The sequence below is a fragment of the Scyliorhinus canicula genome, chromosome 15 (assembly GCF_902713615.1).
Source record: "Scyliorhinus canicula chromosome 15, sScyCan1.1, whole genome shotgun sequence".
NCBI classification, from domain to species: domain Eukaryota; kingdom Metazoa; phylum Chordata; class Chondrichthyes; order Carcharhiniformes; family Scyliorhinidae; genus Scyliorhinus; species Scyliorhinus canicula.
In genome coordinates, this window is record NC_052160.1 from 25,917,418 (window position 1) to 25,935,234 (window position 17,817).

A 17,817-nucleotide genomic window follows, 5' to 3' on the forward strand; every position below is an offset into this window, starting at 1 on the left:
AATTTAACGTGGCCAATCCACCTACCCTGCACATCTTTGGGTTGTGGGGGCGAAACCCACACAGACACGGGGAGAATGTGCAAACTCCTCACAGACAGTGACCCAGGGCCGGGATTCGAACCCAGGTCCTCAGCGCCGTAGGCAGCAATGCTAACCACTGTGCCACCGTGAGGAGAGGGATAATCTTTAACGATTATTTATCAGAGCCACGTCTCTGTTCATTGTCCTACGTTGCACTACCTTTTTGGTTTCTTGACAACATTGTTGTTAACATTTTGTTTGCACTTCAGCCCCACGCTCCTGATCTATGGGCATCTGGTGCGGTGGGGGTGGGGGGTGCGGGGGGGGGGGGGCGGGGGAGGCAGAGGACCTCCTCATGAATGATGTACCATCAATTGAACGCGAGATGAGTTGCTGAACAAAAGTATGGCTTTAATCTACTACATGTTAGCCCTGCGGTTGATTACAGTAGGACGACCGCCGGGCGTACTGGGTATTTATACCCCGCCCTGGAGGTGGGGTTAACTCAGCCTCTTGACCAATCAGGGAGCCATCACATGACTGGTCTCAACCAACCGGTCGAGAGGCACATGACTGACCAGGGCCAATGGTAAGCCGGTGTTCTGCCCCAACGGCAGGCAGCTATGCTAATCATACCACCACAATGAACCTGCTCCTGGGCCTGGCCAAACTTGCCATAAACAGGTCCAGGCAGTGGGCGGCTGAGGGGGTCATCCGACCGGACTGTCTGGCCGTCTTTCGCGGCTTTATTCGCAACTGGGTATCCCTGGAGAAAGAGAGAGCGGTGTCCATAGGCACACTCAAGGCCTCCCATGCTCGGTGGGCACTGCAAGGGCTGGACTATATTACATACCCTGATTCTCACATTTTGGTTTGATGGGTTTTTAAGTTTCTGTTTCCTCTTCATTCCTTTTGGACTGTGCTCCGATTGTTCTTTGGGAGCGGCCCCTTTTGATTTGTCCACCAGTTAATTTTTGTTCTTCTGTTCAGTTGATGGGCCTTATTAAAACCCTGAGGCTGCAGACGGGCCGAGTGGCCGTCACGTGTAATGAATACATCTCAGCGGAGGTGGCGCTGTGCCTCCCGATGAGGAGTAGGTGCTCTCTTGCCCACTGGCGTGTCTTTGGTGGCGGCTGGTTGGAGTGAAGTCGGCCTCGGTCCTCAGTGAAGCGGCAGCTGAGGGGACAGCGGGAAAAAGCCACCAACCAGGCTGGGAGTATCGCACGAGGATGGTAAGGGAGGCCGCAGGCTCCGGCCCTGCTTTCACAGCCCAGGCTGCCTGCTCTCAGCGCGGCTCCTGGAGCTGAACCACCCCCCCCATACACGCACACACTTACAGAACAGCCGCATGTAGGCCGCTCTGCCCATCGTGTTCGTGTCAGCCCAAAGAGTTATCCAGCCTCATCCCACTCTCGGTCTGGGCCCTGGGAGGGGGGCTCAGTCAGTCAGTCAGTCCACATTCCCCCGCCACAGGCCAGGGAATTGAACCCGGCGGTGACACGCTTGTTTTTAAACCGGATGTGGTTTTGTACTTCCTTAATCTGCATTTGGTGCTGGGCTACGTTAAGTACCGGGCTCCCTTCTAATAAATGCAACTGTATATTGTGTTTTTTATTATTGCAGACAGAACAAGACGTTAACCCAAAAGCCTATCCTCTCGCGGATGCCCAGCTAACAAAGACAATTCTGGATCTTGTGCAGCAAGCGGGGAACTATAAGCAACTGCGAAAGGGAGCTAATGAAGGTACTTTATGTTGGGCTTCCCGGATACAGTTTTGGATATTAAATTGGAGCAGTCAGGTCAATTGTAATCTCCAGGTGAAGGCCTATTTGATATCACCAACTCTGCATATTCTAAGTGACTGCATTTCTATCTCAACTTATCACATCTGTTCCAAAATGCTATCTATGCAACCAATTCCTTGTGAAGTTTGAGCACTGCAAGATCTCGCAAATGGTCACCTGAGCTCAGTTTGGGTTTATTGCTTCAGGGTAGATTAAACCGGATATGGGAAACCCAGCAACTTTAACAGATTGATTCCATTCTGTTCCAATCGGCAGTGGGAATAAGATAATAATGAAAATAGTGGGAGGTGATATTGTGGAGCAAGAACTTTCCTCTTTGGGAGTAGGATTGCCTGACCATATAGGGGCACTGTTGCTGCGTGGGAGGGTGACCATGCAGGGATCACCCCCCCCCCCCCCCCTTGAGATGGATGGACCAGAGTGTTCCCCTACTTCATGCTTTCCTTTCTAAAACCAGAGGTCAGAATTAATAGACCTGTTTTTCTTTACAGCCACCAAGACCTTGAACAGAGGAATTGCTGAGTTGATAGTGATGGCTGCAGACGCTGAACCATTGGAGATTATTCTTCATTTGCCTCTTCTTTGTGAAGACAAAAATGTCCCTTACGTTTTTGTAAGGTCTAAGCAGGCTCTGGGCCGTGCCTGTGGGGTGTGTCGGCCAGTTATTGCATGCTCCGTTACAATAAAGGAAGGCTCTCAGCTGAAGCCACAGATTCAGTCTGTTCAACAGGCAGTTGAGCGTTTACTGGTTTGAATTGTGACAGTGCAGGAATGTTCAGCGGCTGAACAGGAAAGGCTTCCAACCATCAGTCGTGTATATTTTTTTTTCCGAAACTGCTTTTGAACATTGTGATAATTGTTCAAAGAACACATTTGTAATGTACTTTAATTTCTTGAATAAAAAGTGCTTCTCCTGAACACTGCCTAAGGAATATGCCCTTGAAATTTGCCTTTTTAAATGCTGGAGTGGCACTTCAGATGGTGGTACTGGTTACTGGAGGTCAGTAACCTCTGATCGAAAAAGGTTAACCTCATCCTTCCCTCTAAGCTTTTCTTACTCTGCCTTTGACTTATTTAACACAAACCTCTGTCTAAAACAGAATTTATTTATTGTGGAACGTGGCTACTGCTGGTAGGGCAGTAAAATTACTCATTTTTAATTTCCAAGATGCTGGTGAACCATCTTTTTAAAAAAAATAAAAAAATTGGAGTATCCAATTCATTTTTTTCCAATTAAGGAGCAATTTAGTGTTGCCAATCCACCTACTCTGCACATCTTTGGGTTGTGGGGGCAAAACCCACACAAACACAGGGAGAATGTGCAAATTCTACACAGACAGTGACCCAGAGCCAGGATTGAACCTGGGACCTCGGCATCGTGAGGCAACAATGCTAACCACTATGATACCGTGCTGCCCATGAACTATCTTCTTGACTAAACCTGTGGGTTTTGTCCCACTGTCCAAAGATGTGCAGGTTGGGTGGATTGTCCATGCTAAAATTGCCTCTTAGTGTCTAAAGTTGTGATAAGTTGGGGTTGCGGGGAAAGAGGGTGGGGGAGTGGACCTGGGTTAGGGTGCTCTTTCAATGGGTTGCTGAGGACTCTATGGGCCAAATGCCTCCTGCACTAGGAATTCTATGGTTTGATGGGTCATTTCAGGGTTCTGCATAAGGGAAACCCAAACCCCCTTTTTTTTCAGGTCTGCACAGTGGTTAGAACAGTTGCTTAGCTCCAGGGTCCCAGGTTTGATTCCTGGCTTGGTTCACTCTCTGTCTGGAGTCTGCACGTTCTCCCCATGTCTGTGTGGGTTTCCTCCGGGTGTTCCGGTTTCCTCCCACAGTCCAAAGATCTGCAGGTGAGGTGGATTGGCCATGATAAATTATCCTTCGTGTCCAAAAAAAAAGTTAGGTTGGGTTACTGGGATGGGGCGGGCTTTAGTGGGGTGCTCTTTCCATCCAAGGGCTGGTGCAGACTCGATGGGCCAAATGGCCTCCTGCACTGTAAATTCTCTAAAGGACATTAGTGGAATTTTGGAGTACCTAATTTTTTTAAGGGACAATTTTCGCACACTTTGGGTTGCAAGGGTGAGACCCACACAGACATGGAATGTGCAAACTCCACGTGGACAGTGACCCGGGGCTGGGATCGAACCCAGGTCCTCGGTGCTGTGTGGCAGCTGTGATAACCACTGCGTAACTGCTGCCCCATTAGTGGGATTTTATGACCATCTTTTAGTTTCATGGTTACCAATATTGATTCTAGCTTTATCATTCCATTTTATTTAGCTGAATTTATTCCCCCAGCTTCCACAATGGGGTTTGAATTTGGGTCCAGAGCATTAGTCCAGCAAAATTGCAATGCCACCATGCACTACGTGTTCAGAATGGAATTTTAACGGCACCAAAATGTATTTTGCATACCAACCATTAACTGGCATCATTTAGTTTGAGGAGACTATCAGTAAAGTATTTTACACTTGCTTATCCAACAGTGAAGGTTCATTTGATTGGACAACCTTCTTATCCCAGGTTCCGATGATAGGAGGCTGGGGAAATTGGACCTATATTCTTGATATTTAGAAGACAGAGGAAATGATCTCATTGAAACATTCAAGATTATGAAAGGCTTTGACAAAGTCATCCAGACCACGAAACGTCAGCTCCCTTTTCTCTCCACAGATGCTGTCAGACCAGCTGAGAATGGAGAGTATTTTCTGTTTTTGTTTGAGATTCTAGGGGGCTTGACAGGGTAGGCAGGTTGCTACTGCTGGCTGCAAAAGTGGAGTTGAGGTGGAAGATCAGCCATGATCATGTTGAATGACAGGGCAGCAGAAGGGACCATAGAGCCCAGGACCAGAAGTGAAGTACTTGGCATCTTTAAAAGTCAAAAGATGGATCAAACTGCATGTATATAGTGTTCGTATCTACCAGATTTCCTAGCTTGCTTTACAAGTGGAAGTACTATTTGATAGAGTCATGTGTGCACAACAAGATCCCCCAACCACGTCACCAGTGTCCTAAGAGAGCATAACCGGATAATGGGAATGATATTTACATCTACATTGAGGTGTTGAGGATAAAAGCCAGGTGGTAAAGATCATTTATATAGAAATACATCCAGCTGTTCAGAATCACCAACAGTTCTGCCAAAAGTAGGTTTTTTAAAAAAAGTAAAGCGCCCAATCCTTTTTTGTTTCAAACTAAGGGGCAAGTTAGCATAGCCAATTCACCTACCCTGCACATCTTTGGGTTTGAGGGGGCGAAACCCACACAGACACGGCTAAGTAGAAGGCAGAAAGGAGCTTTGAGGATCTTAACAGAACTAAAATTTTAGCCACGTGGAATGTTTGACGTTATTTGTTTCGGGAATGTTGGAGGAGAAGGACCCATTTCCCTTCAATAACCACACAGCACAATTTAAAATAATTGGCAGCAAGATTACAGGAGTTGAAATATTTTCATTCTACAGGTGTTGTGGTCTGGCAGTCATTGCCTGAAAAGGATAGGAGTGACAATACATTTAAAACAATACTTGAATATGCAGTGGAAATTCCACAATCTACAGGACTGTGGGCCAAGATCTAGAAACAGGGATTCAGCTAATTGACAAGGTAAACACATAGGCCATTTGTACATAAATTTAACAATTTCAAAATGATGAAGCCGAGGGGGAAATAACAAAGCAAATTCCAGACTATGATCCAGGCAGTAGAAAGCACAGCAACACAAGGCAACAGTCAATCTACATGGCACGGTAGCACAGTGGTTAGCACTTGCTTCAGAGTGCCAGGGACCGGGTTTGATTCCCTGACTTGGGTCAGTGTGTGTGTGTGTGTAGTCCACATGTTCTTCCTGTGTCTGCATGGGTTTCCTCCCACATGTCCCAAAATATATACTTATTGGGTGAATTGGACATTGAATTCTTCCTCAGTGCACCCAAACAGGTGCTGTAGCGTGGCGATTGGGGATTTTCACAGATCATTATTACCACAATTATTACCTCAAGAGAAGCAGTACGGTGGTGCAATGGTTAGCACTGCTGCCTCACAGCCCCAAAGTCCGAGGTTCGATCCTGGCTCTGGGTCACTGTCCATGTGGAGTTTGAACATTCTCTCCGTGTTTGCTTGTGTTTTGCCCCCACCTTCCAAAGATGTGCAGAGTAGGTGGATTGGCCACGCTAAAGTGCCCCTTATTGGAAAAAATTAATTGGGTATTCTAAATAAAAAATAAATTTAAAAAATTTTACCTTTAGGGGTGCTTAGGGATTGACGACCTTTGTCCGGGAAGAGAGTGAGCTTGCCAAGTGACAGTGAAGGAATGGTGGTGATGGGTGTGTTTTGGGGAACAGTTACTGTTCCTATGCCCCAAATTCTTAGGTAGTGGAGATGACGGATGTGGAAGGTGCTGTAGAAGGAGCCTTAGAGAGTTGCTGTAGTAGAAAACTACACCCTGCTGCCAGTGGTGGAAGACGTGCCCTTCAAGCAGGTTACTTTGTTTTGGATGGTGTTGAGCTAAGTTTTGTTGAAGCTGCATTCACCCAGGTAAGTAGAGTATTCCATCACACTCCAGCTTGTTCCTTTGCCTTGTAGGTGGTAGCAAAAGTATGCTGCCAGTTCAAATGTCTTATGGTTGAATTAGCAATGGAATTGTTTTAATTCAACATTTTATTATACATTGATATTACATTAAATGATTTAACAGCTTTAGTTACATACTGGAAATACATAATGCATTCATGCACATTTGAACAGATTTTTAAAAAACCCATAGGGTTATACACGTTACAGCTACAATATCTTTATTGCATAGTTTGTGATTATTGTTCCAAGTTCAATAATACCTGTGAAGCTTTGAAAATATATTTGGAAGGTTAAATCTGGGCAAGTGTCAGAATCCCGGTCAAATCATCAACACATCCGGGGTTCGAGAACGATGCATTGTTTTTCAGTTAGCTGACATAAGCACATTTCAACATCAAGAAACAGCACTACTAAATTGGTTGGGTGGGTGGAAGAAAAGAGAGCTTCTAAAGTGCATTCCCCAACTCTTCCTCCTCTTCCCCCGAAGGTGTCGGTTTCCTTCTAGTGGTATAGTTTGAGAGTAGCAGCAAACGGTGTACGAGTAGGCAATCAATCCTCTGATCAATTGCCAAATAATCTGGTCAATACTCATCAAGTGGGCACCCCAGCCTCCAGCAGGGACAGCTGTAGATAAAACCAAGCGCAGGAAACCCTTTTTAAACCCAAAGGCATGATGAACAATTGAGGCATTCCCAACCAGTATCCCAGGGATCAGCTAATTTGGTTCAAAAATTAAACCTTGACATTATGACCCATCAGGGTCCCCACCTTCCTTCGCGTGACTTTACCTTTGTCCCATCTCTCAAAAGTAGAAGTCACTATAAATTTTAGTGATCAAAAGGATGAGACAATCGGGATCAAGATATCCAGGGAGAATGTATTTGCAACGAGTACTTACTGCAAACAGTTAGCAATGGATATATTTATAGCATGAGAAACCAAAGCCCAGCTTCTTTAATGTTGAACTGAACCCAAGTATGGGATACCAAAGCTTTATAATTTTGGACCTGTGCAAGTGAAGCCTCTCTCGGACAATTTAAACTGTAAACTTATAGCAGGCTGGTTCAACTTCATTGAAACAACCAGACGTGGAGTGTGTACAGCATTTGCAAGGAGCAGAAAGATGCAGGAAAGTACAATGTACAGAAATGTAATATTCTGTATCTGCTAAGTCTGCTCATTGTAAATGCTTAACTCATCTCCAGCCTCAGTCAATCTATTAGTTACTTTGAAGTTTCAGTCATGGTTCCCATTAGAGTTTGATTTGAGGAGGACCGAAACAAAAATCAATCTCAAAGCATGAGGGTAATCAGCAGAAACACCACCAAAATTTGAGGTTTGTGGGAAGAGCCGCAATTGGGAAAAGAACAGCTACTGCAGCAAAAACAATAATTTTGACTTCATGAGAAAAGTATTATTTGCAAAGCAAGAGTACCCAAACAAGAGAGTTGGTACCATTGGTCAGCTCATCTCAATGGAGGCCAAATCATTTCAGAGATGTGTTGAAATAATCAAACTTGCCACCTGGGCAGTATTTTGGAGAGTTCCTCCTCCACCAAAGTCCCATTGTCAAACTGACCCACCCGGTTTTCAACATCGAAACAGACGTTACAAATTCCAGGCAGTTCTATAAAAGGGGCCATGACTCACTCGACCAGCGCTCGACCCGGGCTGCAATGTTAAAAGTTAAGTCTCCGTGTGCTTCGGAGTTATCACCTGGTTTAACGGAGAGTCCCTTTTCGGATTCCACACATTCTTAATTCTGCAAATTGCAGTCAACAGCCTTGACACAAAGCTGCTGAAAATGGCACATGTTCACGGTACAAGAGATGGGAGATTTTCACTTCAATTCGCACAATGTTCTTGATCATCTGTGTGGCTGGGCCATGCCCCTTTCTGCATCTTCACGGAGACACAACTTAACCAACTGCGGCTGGTAAGCATCTCCCCAAATATCTCCCATTTTCCTGTTTCTTCACTGTACTGCTCAATGGTGTCGTGATATCTGTAGACAATAAAAAGGAGAGATTACTGAACTTTGCACACTATAAAAACAGAATTAAAAATTAGCCCTTAGGAATTCTGCAGCTAATTAGAACATCCAGAGAAACAATATAGCGTTGCAGACTTGCCAGTGATCACAGTTGCTAAAAGGGTTTGTGCAGTGAACAGGTTTGATCAATATTCCCCTTCACTCCGAATACAAATTTGAATTTCCATGTACAGTACCAATTAAACCTCAAACTGGAGGGAAATAAGTTTCCAAGGCTACAAGCACTGAGCAGGGGAATGGGACAGACTGCCCCACGAGCCGAGTGATCAGACAAGCAAACAGCCTACTTTTGTGCTATAATGATTAGAGAAGGATCGAGAGGTAAAACTTGCCTTGGAAAAGGTGAAGTCAGTGATCTTCACAGCCCTGCAAGTGTTTGCTAATCGCACCTCCCAAAAAACTTCCCCAAGGGCGTTGTGTTACAGCCCCTGACCAACACCTCCGCCTCATATTTGTAACAGCTTGCATTTATATAGTATTTAAAGCAATAAAATAACTCCAAGTGTTTCAGGAAAATCAGACCAAAAATGCACCACAGGAGGAAAGAGGACAGTGACCAAAAGTTCAGTATTCGGTTGGACTTCCATAAAAGTCTGGTCCAGGTTTCCATGCAACTCATCAAGTTCAATAAAAGAACACAACCCAGATTTATTATAGAATCATTTCACTCGCAGTTAATCCCAAATTGGTCTCCCCCCGCCGATTGCATTTTTGGGTCAATTGTTTTGTAAAAAAAACTATTGGGAGAAACCCCAAATTTAATTCCCACCTACTCCAGACTAAACAAGAACAAACAGCAAGCAAAATGTTCAGCACCACATTCAAATCTCTTCTAATAGTACGTTTGCCAATATAAACCAGCAATAAGCAAGCAAGTATTTGAAAAGCAAATTTCTTTTAAAGCATCAGTTGGGGGAAAACATGACATACAGAAGCTGGAAATTTAAAGAAACCGGTTTGAGCGCACACTATACTTATAAGAGTGCAGAAGCAGTGTCTGCGAGTTGGATAATTCTCTTGGGAGGGGGAAAAAAAAATCAGCTCATCTCGGTTCCCATCCCCCCCAAAAGAGGCTGAGACATCACACATGATAATAGCAATGGTTTTCTAAAGGGAAATATCACCACTAAGCACTATGGGGAAAAGAGTGGGACTAATTAGATAGACCTAGCACATGGATGATGGGCTGAGTGGTCTCCTTTGGTGCTGCTTTCTCATACTCAATTTATCCAGCAAACCAATAGGAAAAGCAGCCACCATTCTTACCAGAAGCACTGGGACCTCCGCGTGACATTAAATAATTAAAGCAGAAACAGTGCTATAGTCAGAAACAACCCAAGTAGAAACTGGAAAGGAAATTACTTTCTGAAATTTTGGTTTCTCAGCTTAGAATCCAAATTGGATCAGGAATTTTCTGTATACATGTTCGTGGACAGCACAAAGAACTGGTCTCCCATCTGTTTAACAGGTGCTGCTTGGGGCCAAATCTTCCAGTCTCCCACACTGACAAACATTCAACTTGCCACCTAGCAGCTAGCGTTTTAAAAAAAAAAGGTGGTGTCCCTTCTTCCTCTGACTCTACTCCATTTCAGAGTTCCCCAAGGATTTCTGGGGAAGCCAGATTCAGGAGGGTCCCAGGAGAAACGTACAGAGGTATGGCATCAAGAAAATTTGCTGCTGCTCGGAAGATCCAGGCCATTATTCACTTAAACCCACCCAAATTACATAGGAAGGTGTGAAATGCAGTCATACAAGAAAAAAAAAATCATCTCAAGTACAGTAACTATTGCTTTGGAGGTTATTTCACCATTCTGCAGCAACACCTTGGAATAATTCTAGTTCAGTGTTGCCAGACACAAATAAGCTCATCTTCCAAGTTCACAATGGATACTTGAAATTTGAAACTCTCCTCCATTAAGCAGAGGTGGACTAAACCAAGGCGGTTAAATGGTGTTAAGATACAGATAAACATGACCTAATTCAATGATGGGACTGCTTGCACCTACCGATCCCACCCTTCTTCTCCTCCCAACACATAGATTTTGCCGTCAATCACAGCCACACCTGGCCGATAGCGTCTCTCGTTCATGGGGGCGCACATCTTCCATGTGTTGGTCTTGGGATCATACTGCTCCACCTTATCAGTGTTCTCTGTCGAGGCGTGCCAACCACCTGGAGAGGAGATGCATCAACTTACACACAGCAGGTTTATGGTCATTTCCCACCCAAAAAGTGTACTTCATTCCCATTGTCATCATCCAGAAGGCGCCAACCCTCCCCCCAACCTTTCTGCCAGCTTGCCGCCAGGCCCAGTTGGCATTGGAAATGCAAATCTACAACACCGAGCCAATCACACAGAGGAGCACAATGGCATGGAGCAGCTTGCCAGTGTTTACTTAACCTGGCTCCCTTAACCAGAGGGCACATTCAGAGAAACTACAATTCTGCTCCTCCGCAGTTTCTCCGAGTGCTGGCCAGTGTTCCAACTACATCCCTACCTGGGTAGCAACAGTTCAAGGAGGCTCACTACTACCTCTTCATAGACCTCTTCATAGTAGCACATTGGTGGCCAGCATTGTGGCTTCACAGTGCCAGGTTTGATTCCCCGCTGGGTCACTGTCTGTGAAGAGTCTGCACGTTCGCCCCATGTCTGCATGGGTTTCCTCCTAGTCCACCGGTTTCCTCCCACAGTCCAAAGACGTGCAGATTAGGTTGATTGGCCATGCTAAATTGCCCTTAGGAGGGGTAACTGGGTTACAGGGATAGGGTGGAGCGTAAGTGGGGTGCTCTTTCCAAGGGCCGGTGCAGACTCGATGGGTTGAATGGCCTCCTTCTGCACTGTAAATTCTATGAATTGCAGCAATAAGTTGCATTCATCTAGCTTCTCTAACATTTTATTGAAACATGAAAAATTTGGGGGCTTGAGAGAGCAAGTGCTGAGAAAATGCTTCCTTTTATGTGGTTGGGGGGGGGGGGGGAAGGAGGTGGAGGTCTCCAGTTTAAAGACAGACAAGGAATTCTCATCCACATAATAGTGGAGGCTGGGTCATTGAATATATTGAAGGTTGAACTTTGACAGATTTTTGGCCAACAAAAGTGTCAGGAATTACAGGAGACAGGTAGTAGGAAAGTAGAGGGTAGGCCACAGCCAGGTCAACCATGATATTGTTGAACGGTGAAGCAGGCTCGAGGAGCCAAATCCTGCATCTTATGTTATCCGAATACGTCACAAGAGCATTTTATCAGGCCACATGGAAACATTAGATAGGTGGCCCAATCTTGGTGAAAGAGGTAGGTTGTAAGGAACATCTTACAGACAAGAGAGGGATTGAGGTAGGAATTCCACAGCTTAGGGCCAAGGCAGGTGAAGGCACAGCCACCAATGATGAAAAAGAGAGCCAGGGATGGGATCAGAAAGAGATCAAAATTGAAAGAGCACAGAGATCTGGGAGGATTGTTCAAAGTTAGGGGTAAGAAAAGACAAGGTGGAGGGATTTGAAGGAAAGGTTGAAAAGTTAAAAAATGCAGGTAATACCAAACAGGGAGCCAATGTAAATCAGCGAGCACAGAGGTGATGGGTGAATGAGATGTTGTGGAGTATTTGGCCATATTGTACTCTGGGACACAAGGTCATGAAAGGTGCGATAGAAACGCAGATCGTCCTTTCTCACTTCTTACCAATGACATAAATCTTTCCTTGGAGGACACAGGCAGCCGAACCAGAGCGTGGAATCTGCATTGGAGCCACCTCGAACCAGGAATCGACTTTAGGGTTATATACCTGAACCAGATCCATCCCATCGCCATCCTCCAACACAGCTCCTCCTGTAATGTCAAACCACATTAGCAGAATTCCATTTCACCAACTTTAACAAACCTTCAAGTATTCAAATTACTACCACGGGCCTTTTTTCTTGAAGCCTTTCCTTCCATCCTCACTTGCCCCAAATGCTCCAACTCGCCATTGTGAAAACTGTTGCTATTTTTGCTTCAGCCAGCAGGAGTGCTGTCTTCCCTCACCTCCAATGTTCAATGCAGAAGTCACAAACACAACCAAAAATCAGCAACTCAATTTCACAGGAGTGTTCAAATCTTTCCGGTCCATTGGCCAAAAGGCATGAATGCAAGCAGAGACAAATATTAATGGAAGCGTCATAACTAAAGAGACGTGCGGTCTCCTAACTCCCCCATGTTGTCTCTTCAACTCTCCACAATCTGCCTTTATCCAGATTTCAACAAACTTGGTCAACAACTTGAATACAACAAACATTAGTCAAATCATAAAAAGGACAAGCCAGGAAATTGGTAATTTTTGCAGAAACTGGTGTTGGAGTGGGGAAGAAGAGATCTCACCCCAAATGTCCTCCAACTAGATGAGGAAAATAGTAGCTCATCATTGTGGGAGCTTGCTATACACAAACTGGTCCAAAACTTCCATCAGTGATGAGAACTGGATTCCAAGGTGCTTTACAGACCATGAAATACTGACGTCCTGTAACGAGATAAAGGCAAGTCCTTGTTTTTTTTTTAGAACTTCACAAAGCTATCATCAGCAATGTAGAGTCCAACAGGAAGCACGGACTGCGGCGCTGAGGACCCGTGTTCAAATCCCGGCCCTGGGTCACTGTCCGTGTGGGTTTCAGCCCCACTACCTAAATTTGTGCAGGTTAGGTGGATTGACCATGCTAAATTAGCTCACCAGGCTAAATCGCTGGCTTTTAAAGCAGACCAAGTAGGCCAGCAGCACGGTTCGATTCCCGTACCAGCCTCCCCGGACAGGCGCCGGAATGTGGCGTCTAGGGGCTTTTCACAGTAACTTCATTGAAGCCTACTCGTGACAATAAGCGATTTTCATTTCATTTCATTTCAATTGCCCCTTAAATCAGAATAAAAAATTAAAGAAAGGATAAAGGGGCTTGCATATACAGGGTTAACGTACAACTGAATATATTATCACCCAGAGTGATGCAAGAGAACACATGGTCCATACCTAGGGGGGTCAGTGTAGTGTTGGACAGAGCTGTGTATCGAAGTAAACATGGAGACATCTCCCACGTAGACTTTTACTGTACCTACGTTTATCATTTTTAGTAGTTAACAAATACTTAACTGTTGAACTACCCATGACTACGAATGCTTTATTAAGACTTACCAAACTACATCCAACACCTTACAATAAATGACATTTTATTTTACCTGCTACATACAGGAGTCCATGCAGAGCCACCACAGCAGGACTGGTCACTGCCATCTTCATAGATTCCAGGAAGTGCCAGGTGTTTGTGTAGGGATTATAGCATTCTACAGAATCCAGTCTTGATGATCCTTCCCAGCCCCCCACAGCGAAAATAAAGCCATCCAACATGGCGAGACCTGCAGGGGAGGGTGGGGGGCGAAAAAAAATGATTGATGCAACTCGTCCCAAACTGCATGACCACCAACTCAACTCCTAATACAGCTAGAAAACAGATTCTGGAGATGGGTGGAGGGGGATGGAAATCAAATGGGATAGTGGATTATATGTCAGCCATTCTTTCCATCAGAATGGATCTGAACTAAGAACTCAGAAAATACACTTTCAGATCACACCATTGCATTTTGAGAAGAAGGAAGTGATCATGTGAAATTGTCCAAAAACCCAATTTGTTCACTGGTGCCTCCTGAGGGAAAGAATTCTACCATCTTTACCTGGCCTGTTGACTCAGTTCCACACGAACGCAGTTAGCCCGGAGCCTTCTGAATCGTTCAGCACCACATGGTCAGATGTACCAAAATGTTCCGAGCATGAACAGCACAGTGGCTAGCCGCGATCCCGGCCGACTGTCTGAGTGGAGTTTGCATGTTCTCCCAGTGACTGCCTGGGTCTGATCCCCACAACCCAAAGATGTGCAGGTTAGGTGGATTGACCAGGCTAAAATTGCCCCTTAATTGGGAAAAAATGAATTGGGTCCTCTTAAAAAAAGTTAGGTGAAGAAAAAAATTCTCATCACCGCCGTCTCAGGTCATCGATTACGGACAATTAATACCAGCCTTTCTACGGAAGTTCACTTTTGTTTTAAAAACCTCATTAGAATGGAAGTCTCCTGTGGGTCAGTGGCTTTGCAGATCCAACATAATAGTTCAGCCGGCTGCAGTCACCATCCAGCAGCCCAAAGCACCAACTTGGGAATGAGCTAGCCAGTCACAGAAGCAGAAAAAAAGTTTTGCCATCAGGGAATGATTGAGTGACGTTACAAGAGACATTTTCCATTCAGTAGCACCACAACCAGAATGTGAACATTCGAGGCACATATATTCCCCAGCCCAGACTACCTTGACCCTAAAATTCAAGGAAGTTTAACAAAAACAATTGACCCCCCCCTCTCCTATGTCAAGAGGATTAGCAATAAATCCAACTGAAGGAGCAGCACGGTGGCGCAGTGGTTAGCATTGCTGCCTCAATTGGGGAGTATGGAGTGAGGCACTGTGAAGGGTAAACAGGACCTCCTCTTGTGCAAGGATGAGCCTGATACAGTTTAAGGAGGTGCACAGGGTGCGGACTACTCGGGCGAGAATGAGTGGGTTCTTTCAGGGGGTAGCAGATGAGTTTGAGAGGTGTGGGCGGGGGCCAGCGAATCATGCGGTACACACATTTTGGGGTTGTGAAAAATCGGGAAGATTCTGGGCAGGAGTGTTTGGGGTCTGAGCCAGGATAGTGGAGGAGGGAGTGGACCTGGACCCTTTGGTGGCGATGCTTGGGGTCTCAGAGCTGGAGCTCATGGAGAGGAGGAAGGCCGATGTCATGGCCTTCGCCTCTCTGATTGCACGGCAGCGAATTTTGCTGGAGTGGCGGTCGGCATCGCCACCGGGGGTAACAGCATGGTTGGGTGACCTGTACGACTTCCTGAGGTTAGAGAAGGTAAAGTATGAATTAAGGGGCTCAGCAGGGGAGTTTGAGAAAAGGTGGGGGATGTTTGTGACTGTGTGTGAGGAGCTGTTCGTCGCGCGCGGGGGGGGGGGGGGGGGGGGGGGGGGGGTCTGTACAAATAGTTGATTGTTGGGAAGAATGTTTCCCGGGGTGTTTATTTGCTGTAACCTACTTTGATACAAGTTTGAATAAAATGTGTTTTTTAAAAAAAACATTGCTGCCTCACAGCGTTGAGGTCCCAGGTCCGATCCCGGCTCTGGGTCACTGTCCGTGTGGAGTTTGCACATTAACATAGAACATAGAACATAGAACGATACAGCGCAGTACAGGCCCTTCGGCCCTCGATGTTGCACCGACATGGAAAAAAATCTAAAGGCCATCTAACCTACACTATGCCCTTATCATCCATATGCTTATCCAATAAATTTTTAAATGCCCTCAATGTTGGCGTGTCCACTACTGTTGCAGGTAGGGCATTCCACGGCCTCACCACTCTTTGCGTAAAAAACCCACCTCTGACCTCTGTCCTATATCTATTACCCCTCAATTTAAGGCTATGTCCCCTCGTGCTAGCCACCCCCATCCGCGGGAGAAGGCTCTCGCTGTCCACCCTATCTAACCCTCTGATCATTTTGTATGCCTCTATTAAGTCACCTCTTAACCTTCTTCTCTCTAACGAAAACAACCTCAAGTCCATCAGCCTTTCCTCATAAGATTTTCCCTCCATACCAGGCAACATCCTGGTAAATCTCCTCTGCACCCGTTCCAAAGCTTCCACGTCCTTCCTATAATGAGGCGACCAGAACTGTACGCAATACTCCAAATGCGGCCGTACTAGAGTTTTGTACAACTGCAACATGACCTCATGGCTCCGGAACTCAATCCCTCTACCAATAAAGGCCAACACACCATAGGCCTTCTTCACAACCCTATCAACCTGGGTGGCAACTTTCAGGGATCTATGTACATGGACACCGAGATCCCTCTGCTCATCCACACTACCAAGAATTTTACCATTAGCCAAATATTCCGCATTCCTGTTATTCTTTCCAAAGTGAATCACCTCACACTTCTCCACATTAAACTCCATTTGCCACCTCTCAGCCCAGGTCTGCAGCTTATCTATGTCCCTCTGTAACCTGCAACATCCTTCCGCACTGTCTACAACTCCACCGACTTTAGTGTCGTCTGCAAATTTACTCACCCATCCTTCTGCGCCCTCCTCTAGGTCATTTATAAAAATGACAAACAGCAACGGCCCCAGAACAGATCCTTGTGGTACGCCAATCGTAACTGAACTCCATTCTGAACATTTCCCATCAACTACCACTCTCTGTCTTCTTTCAACTAGCCAATTTCTGATCCACATCTCTAAATCACCCTCAATCCCCAGCCTCCGTATTTTCTGCAATAGCCGACCGTGGGGAACCTTATCAAACGCTTTACTGAAATCCATATACACCACATTAACTGCTCTACCCTCGTCTACCTGTTCAGTCACCTTCTCAAAGAACTCGATAAGGTTTGTGAGGCATGACCTACCCTTCACAAAACCATGCTGACTGTCCCTAATCATATTATTCCTATCTAGATGATTATAAATCGTATCTTTTATAATCCTCTCCAAGACTTTACCCACCACAGACGTTAGGCTCACCGGCCTATAGTTACCGGGGTTATCTCTACTCCCCTTCTTGAACAAAGGGACCACATTTGCTATCCTCCAGTCCTCTGGCACTATTCCTGTAGCCAATGATGACCTAAAAATCAAAGCCAAAGGCTCAGCAATCTCTTCCCTGGCTTCCCAGAGAATCCTAGGATAAATCCCATCCGGCCCCGGGGACTTATCTATTTTCACCTTGTCCAGAATTGCCAACACTTCTTCCCTACGCACCTCAATGCCATCTATTCTAATAGCCTGGGTCTCAGCATTCTCCTCCACAATATTATCTTTTTCTTGAGTGAATACTGACGAAAAGTATTCATTTAGTATCTCGCTTATCTCCTCAGCCTCCACACACAACTTCCCACCACTGTCCTTGACTGGCCCTACTCTTACCCTAGTCATTCTTTTATTCCTGACATACCTATAGAAAGCTTTTGGGTTTTCCTTGATCCTACCTGCCAAAGACTTCTCATGTCCCCTCCTTGCTCGTCTCAGCTCTCTCTTTAGATCCTTCCTCGCTTCCTTGTAAATATCAAGCGCCCCAACTGAAACTTCACGCCTCATCTTCACATAGGCCTCCTTCTTCCTCTTAACAAGAGATTCCACTTCTTTGGTAAACCACGGTTCCCTCGCTCGACCCCTTCCTCCCTGCCTGACTGGTACGTACTTATCAAGAACATGCAATAGCTGTTCCTTGAACAAGCTCCACATATCCAGTGTGCCCAACCCTTGCCGCCTACTTCTCCAACCAACACATCCTAAGTCATGTCTAATGGCATCATAA

The 17,817-nt window shown here is 45.5% G+C and overlaps 2 protein-coding genes across 4 annotated transcripts in view; one reads left to right on the plus strand and one right to left on the minus strand.

Annotated features, from left to right (window-relative positions):
- The first annotated feature begins 1,097 nt into the window (after nt 1–1,097).
- snu13b (SNU13 homolog, small nuclear ribonucleoprotein b (U4/U6.U5)) lies at nt 1,098–2,759 on the plus strand. The gene is made up of 3 exons (XM_038820743.1): nt 1,098–1,253; nt 1,645–1,765; nt 2,319–2,759. Exons 1-3 carry the CDS (start codon nt 1,251–1,253, stop codon nt 2,579–2,581), a joined length of 387 nt encoding a protein of 128 aa, XP_038676671.1. The 5' UTR covers nt 1,098–1,250; the 3' UTR covers nt 2,582–2,759.
- Nucleotides 2,760–6,473: 3,714 nt separating this feature from the next.
- Nucleotides 6,474–17,817, minus strand: part of si:ch211-256e16.3 (kelch-like protein 3) — a 34,568-nt gene continuing 23,224 nt past the window's right edge. For all 3 annotated transcript variants that reach the window (XM_038819830.1, XM_038819831.1, XM_038819829.1), the window contains exons 6-9: nt 13,657–13,833; nt 12,139–12,285; nt 10,467–10,632; nt 6,474–8,412 (exon numbers count right to left, since the gene is read on the minus strand). In XM_038819830.1, the coding sequence (XP_038675758.1) occupies nt 8,253–8,412; nt 10,467–10,632; nt 12,139–12,285; nt 13,657–13,833 (650 nt within the window). In that variant the 3' untranslated portion in view covers nt 6,474–8,252. The remainder of the gene's footprint in view (nt 8,413–10,466; nt 10,633–12,138; nt 12,286–13,656; nt 13,834–17,817) is intronic.

Bases quoted from the DNA above. Each gene is read 5' to 3' on its own strand.
- snu13b (XM_038820743.1), top strand. The intron at 1,766-2,318 runs GTACTTTATGTT...TTTTCTTTACAG, and splicing joins GCGAAAGGGAGCTAATGAAG to CCACCAAGACCTTGAACAGA.